General features: G+C 36.8%; 1 protein-coding gene across 1 annotated transcript in view; it reads left to right on the forward strand.

Moving 5' to 3' along the window:
• Window positions 1-1,533: 1,533 nt before the first annotated feature.
• Window positions 1,534-6,455, forward strand: part of HOOK1 (hook microtubule tethering protein 1) — a 21,644-nt gene continuing 16,722 nt past the window's right edge. The window contains exons 1-4 of the mRNA XM_009287412.2: window positions 1,534-1,780; window positions 3,452-3,524; window positions 3,846-3,896; window positions 5,291-5,423. Of these exons, the coding sequence (XP_009285687.1) occupies window positions 1,758-1,780; window positions 3,452-3,524; window positions 3,846-3,896; window positions 5,291-5,423 (280 nt within the window). The 5' untranslated portion in view covers window positions 1,534-1,757. The remainder of the gene's footprint in view (window positions 1,781-3,451; window positions 3,525-3,845; window positions 3,897-5,290; window positions 5,424-6,455) is intronic.

Consider the following 6,455-nt stretch of genomic DNA (forward strand, 5'->3'; position numbering starts at 1 on the left):
AGTTTGTGGCTGCAAAAAGTGCCTCAGCCAAGTTCATGGAAGAAAACTTGGGGACTGTTAAATAGAAACGTACTGTGTCTGTGCTCCAGGGGTTCTCCAAGACGCAAATTCCTGGAGCCTGATGGAGTATTTTGCAGAGTTTGCTGTCACTTTTTACAGTCTGTGGAGTGATCCAAGGACCTGGGTACCTCCGCGTTTAAAGGCTTTATACATGAAGCAGTCAGAATAGCAAGCAGAAATTAGCAGGGCAGCAGAAGAGCTGCCTATGGATGTGTAATAAGCTGGTATTATACATCAGGTTGATGATGGGGTTCTTATGTTTAGAGCTGTCTGCTGGGTGTTTATTGCAGTGCTCTGTAAGGATGTAGACGTGTTGAAGGTATTCATGTCATTTGAGTTGCTTTTGGAGAAGCTAGCTGCAAAACACTTGAGCTATTACATTTTATTCTTTAGGATGGGAGTTGTATCTTACTTGTATAGCCCTACTACAAAGGAACTGGAACCACCAGTTAGAATACAAAGATTGCATATAACAATTCATATAGAATAGATCGGGCAACTTATTATGAAATGCTTCCATCTATAATCTGGTTTTGTAATAGAGGAGAAGAGTGAAAACTGGGGCTTTGTTGCTTAATCTCTAGACAGAAATGTTTAGATGGGATAAAATTGCATCTAGCCCTGTGTTTGAACACTAGGTAGCATGATGCTTGGAAAATAACAGGAAGTGTTGTTATTAGTGGAAAATATGTGTATATATTAAATATAAATACCAGGAATAATATATGAATAAAATATGATTACCAGGAAAAGATGTATAACTTCAGGTTATAGTAAAGTTTCTTGTGTTTACAGCAGTGTTTTGAAGTTGCATATTTAAATAGGAACATCTTTAGAGTAATTTTGGAATTCCTGAATTGCAAAGAAATATGTTGCCAGCTCACAGGACTTGAAACGATTCAGTCTTTTTCAGCTATCTTCATATCCTTAAAATGTGCAGTAGCTCTCAGACAACCATTTTTTCCCCTGTTTTTGCATAATTTTCTCCCTTCCATTCTTAACCCCCAAATAATTTCAGGGCTCTCTATTGGTGTCATGACTTCTATTACTAAATGCTTGTAGTAAAAGACTGGATTTTTTTTTTTTTTTTTTTTTTTTTTTTTTTTTTTTTTTTTTTTTTTTTTTTTTTTTTTTTTTTTTTTTTTTTTTTTTTTTTTTTTTTTTTTTTTTTTTTTTTTTTTTTTTTTTTTTTTTTTTTTTTTTTTTTTTTTTTTTTTTTTTTTGCCTTCAACTTTCACCTGTCTTCAACTTTCACCTGTTCTTCTGATGCCATTTTTTGTTTAGGTAGTAATGTGTCCAGGGCTAAGTACTCCAACATAATTTGAGGGGTGGATAAATATGACTTCAGTTTCCCAAGTTAGTATTCCCTAGTCTGATTTACAATAGAAGGACTAGCATGAAAAAGCAAAGCATGGTAATACTAATTTATTAAGCTACTAGTCATAATCAACAGTCACACGTTTTGAGATAATTGGGTTGGCTTAAAAACTACATAGTTCAAAAGGATTTCAGCTGCCTCCAGTAGAAAGACATCTTGCTAAATGCTTGTGCCTTAAAGAGGAAAAGAAAAATGGTAACTAATTTCCTGTACCTGTCTACTGGGCGAGAAACAATGTTTTTTCCCCTCTTTTTAGTTGCAGACATTCCATACTGCTGCACCTTGCAGAGATGTTCAGGACTTGACTAATGGGGTTGCCATGGCGCAGGTACTTCACCAAATGTAAGTTGATACTTAAGTTTGAAGAAGAGGTATTTAATTTCTTGAGGTCTTTGTGTTTGACATGCATAGTTGCTTTCTGCTACCCAAAGGTTTTTTGTACAGTTAAAGTAGACAGAAACTTAGGGTAGACAGTTTATAGCAGAAGATAAGATATACCTTTATATTGTTGTTTTGGGATGATATAATAGTTGAATAATAATGTGGTAGAATGGAGAAGGTGATGAGAAGTTATTCTAATACTGCAGTATTAAATTCATACTTAAGGGTAGTTGGGCAAGAATGATATGATCTTTTTCCCTTTCCCATCAACACTATTTCCATGGATATCCATGCTTCAGGCAAGATGTTCCTCTTTGGAACGAGGAACTAAAAATTCAAAAGGCATGTCTTTGTGTTCTCTTCCTCTTGGGATTGCTCAATTGATTTAGAGTTAAGTTCTAGGATTTAAATGATAACTTATTATTTGTGTGGAAAAAAGAATCATAAAACTTCAATGGCAATTTTATTACTAAAAATAATAGCGGGCTAAGCAAAAGCAAAATCATTCCTATTTTACTGGTGTGATAACAAATGGTACTGGGTTGAGTGACACACTAGATTTGAAATTTGCAATTACTTCAGAGGGTTGTAACTTGAGTTTTATTGAAGGAGTATCATGCTACAAGTCATCATTGCAATTTTATTGTTGTTGTCTCAGATAATAAAGGAGAAGTCTGAATTACCATCTCCTGCTCAAACTATATTTTTGTTTACTAAGAAATTATTTAAAACAAACACCACCCCCACCCCCAAACAAAACAAAACAAAAAAACCCAAAAAAGCAAACCCAGAAACCCCCCTGTCTGCTTGAAAAGGTTTTAAATGTGCTGTGTAAAGACAGAGCTCACCCTTTTCCTGGGGCATGGCAAAAATTGATTTAGGATTGATTAGTGAAGAATCACTGAGGGTCACTTCCCATGTGTTTATGGTACTAGCCTGCCACAGGCTTTGGACAAACTTCTTTACAACCGAGTTGGTTGATATGCAAGTGGGGATAATAGTCTTTTATTAGGTGCTTTGAGACCAGTGAAGCAGCAGTACGGTGTAAAAGTTAAGATATTGTTAGATATGCTGTAATTGTACTGTTAGGCAGCTCAGTGTGTGTAAACAACTCGCTCAGCAACTCATCCTTATTTATGCTGGCAAAGTGGGAATTATGCTGCCCAGGAGAACCAAAGACGTAAAAAAAAAAAAAATGAAATGCCAGTAGTTTAAAATGTTTTTTTTCTTGATAAGTGCCTTTGACGAATTGTAGCGAATGTTGGAAGATCCAAATGTGCAAGAGTAGGTACCAAACTTAATGTCAGCACTAGTCAAAAGAGGATGTTTCTTTACATCATTATGATCACTTTGTCAGGTATAAAAATTCAGCATGACAAAGGCCTTCACATCCTTCTGTTCCTAGCTGTAGCTAGCTCAAGCATATACAGAAATTCTTCCTGCCCTGGAAAGTGGTGTCTTAATTCAGCCAGCAGGATGGAAATTTCCTGTGACATAGGTATAACTTGCAATCTCCAGGAATTCATGCCTTATTAGACACTGTAGTCAAACATCTGATGATTTAATGCTGGGAAACTGGTATCTTATTTAAGTGTGTGCTTACTGATATTTAATCATTTAATTTTGTTTCAGAGATGTTGCTTGGTTTGATGCATCTTGGCTAAATCGCATTAAAGATGATGTTGGTGACAACTGGAGAATAAAGGTATTCCAAACTGAAGTTAGTGAAAGTTTGTGGGGTTGGATATTGTGTCTGTCCTGAGAGTAGCAGTCCAAAAACTACAGAATTAAGCTCAGCCTTTTTTAGGTTATTTTAAATGAACTTAACTGTCTGTTGATAGTTTAAGTGCCTTCCAGCATTGTTGCACGGGGATTTTCTGTTGCAATATTTCTCTTCCACTGTCATTATAGGGTTGTCTCGTAGAGCTGCTATGTAAACATTTTATTATAAATTATTATTTAATTTCAGCAAAATCAAGAATTTTAATAAAAGCCTGTAACCTTATCTTTCATGTACAACAATTAGTCCAGTAACCTGAAGAAGATACTGCAAGGAATTATGGACTACTATCACGAGGTATGAAAAAGGCAGCAATTTTTTTGTTGTTCTAATAATTAAACGTGATGATTGTTGTCCTTCTTCACCGAGCTTTTTTTTTTCCTTGACAAAGTAATTTATTTTAAGGACTTTTTTGGCAGAAAGTGTATAATAATTATCTGGTTAAGTGGGAGGTCTGGGTGAATATAAAATTAATCTGAGCAGGTGTATTTTAAATAAGACTCTTGGAGTATAATCTGGAAACCGTATCTCTGTCATTGCCCAGGTGAATGTCGTAAGGACTTGAGCTGCAGAATCCTGTTGACTTTTGTGTGTGCATTCATATTTGCTCTTGTCTAGTGAAGTTTTAATCCTTCTCTACACAACAGAACAGATTCGGCAACCCTAGTCTAGGTTTTATGATAATCACTTTTGAGTTTTAAAAAAAAAAAAAAAGCTGAATTTTGTATGGAGCTTGATTACAGTTATGTGACGGATATGGCATAGAAAAACTTGCCAGATGATCTTATGGCTTCCTGGGCTTAGTTGTGATATCATGTGCCAAGCCCTTTCATGTTGCCAGGGCTGAGGCGCTCTGGCAAGCCCAGAAGTAGAACTTCTTTAAGCTTATGAGGAATGCTTTGAAGGATTAAGGAGCAACTGAATTTGGAAGCATTTTTAAGTCTTTTTTTTTTTTTTTTTTTTAATTATGTTGGTAGAATAAATCAATTCTCTTATATTTGAGGTCTAGCCCAAGAACTTTTAATTTACTACTGTCACTTTTTCTTGTATAAATGGTCGGTTAACTAACCCCCCAGTTAATAGACTTGCAAAAATTGTGGTTTTGCCAGAACAATTTTATAGAACTCTTACTAAAGTGCATAACTTCATTGCACTAAATAATTGCTAGGTGTTTTGCATATAGTTTTTAATGCTGTCTACTTTAGATTAAATTTAGGCCTATTCAGAGAAAAATCTGAGGTGCCAAGTGTGGTAAAGGTCATTGGCTAGCAGTGGATTGAGTACCCCTTCCACCAAACACACATCCACACTGAGGGATGGAGACAGACATTTGGAACAGTCTCTGCTGGCCCAGGAGAGGCACAGTGCATGGCATCTGGGTTTCATGTATGAAGCCCTCTAACAAATGAGTTAAGAACATCTGCTTTATCTAGGCCTCTTCAGATTTCCTAATCTGATACTGCTACCTATGTACTCTCTCATAAGCCAATATTTTTAGTGTGTATCTCCACGTTTAATGTTTAAAATCTTTCCCTTCCGTAAGTGTTACGGTAACAAACTTATTAATAGACCATTTTCTCTGGATGGCTTACTGAGTCCAGATTTCTTACACGATACCAGATTTTCATGTTGTACAGAAGTGGGAGTCTGCTTTCTCTCTTCTTTTTTTTTTTTTTTTTTTTTTTTTCCAGTTCTTGGGTCAGCAGATTTCAGAAGAGCTTATTCCGGACTTAAACCAGATATCTGAGAACTCGGATCCCACTGAACTGGGCAGGCTTCTGCAGCTTATTTTAGGTTGTGCAGTTAACTGTGAAAGGAAACAAGGTACACACTACCTTAATCTGTTCAACAAACAGCAGACTGCCTGAGGTGATTGTTAAGGTGGAAGAGATGTAGAAACTTTTCTTTATTATGTATCAAAGTCTATTGTTAATATGTTGCATGCCTATGCTGAAACTGGAGTTCACTTAAAAGCAGAAAATCTATGGGAAACTTATGTGAATAAAACTCAAACTTTGCTCAGGGTAGGTTTAAAAAAAATAGTCTGAAGTGTGTGTGGATTATTCATACTTGTTAAAATATGTACCAAGACCTAAAACTTACTGTTCAAATGCAAATCAAGCAAATTTAAATTAAAACCTTATATTAGAAATTGCCTTTTGTTTATCTGCAGAGGCTCAAGACTGAATTAGTTGAGCTTTCTCTCCCCTTACCAGAGCTAATGCTCAGTGCTCTGATGGCTAAGGAATCCTCAGCATGATTCTGTTAGTAGAATAGGTGCGATTCCTAGGTAGTCTGAAATGACTGCATCAAAGAATAGAATAGAATCATTTAGGTTGGAAAAGACCTTTAAGATCGAGTCCAACCATAAACCTAACACTACCAAGTCCACCACTAAACCAAGTCCCTAAGCACCACATCTAGACATCTTTTAAATACTTTAAGGGATCATGACTCAACCACTTCCCTGGGCAGCCTGTTCCAATGCTTTCAGTGAAGAAATTTTTCTGAATTGGATTCCTCACATCCAATCTAAACCTCCGCTGGCACAACTTGAGGCTGTTTCCTCTCATCCTATCACTTGCTACTTGGGAAAAGAGACCGACACCCACCTTGCTACAACCTCCTTTCAGGTAGCTGTAGAGAGCGATGAGGTCTCCCCTCAGCCTCCTTTTCTCCAGGCTAAACAACCCCAGTTCCCTCAGCCGCTCCTCATAAGACTTGTTCTCCAGACCCTTCACCAGCTTCGTTGCCCTTCTCTGGACACGCTCCAGCACCTCAACGTCCTTCTTGTAGTGAGGGGCCCAAAACTGAACACAGTATTCGAGGTGCGGCCTTACCAGTGCTGAGTACAGG

Source organism: Aptenodytes forsteri, unplaced genomic scaffold (genome assembly GCF_000699145.1).
Source record: "Aptenodytes forsteri isolate BGI_AS27 unplaced genomic scaffold, ASM69914v1 Scaffold119, whole genome shotgun sequence".
In the NCBI taxonomy this organism is placed as follows: domain Eukaryota; kingdom Metazoa; phylum Chordata; class Aves; order Sphenisciformes; family Spheniscidae; genus Aptenodytes; species Aptenodytes forsteri.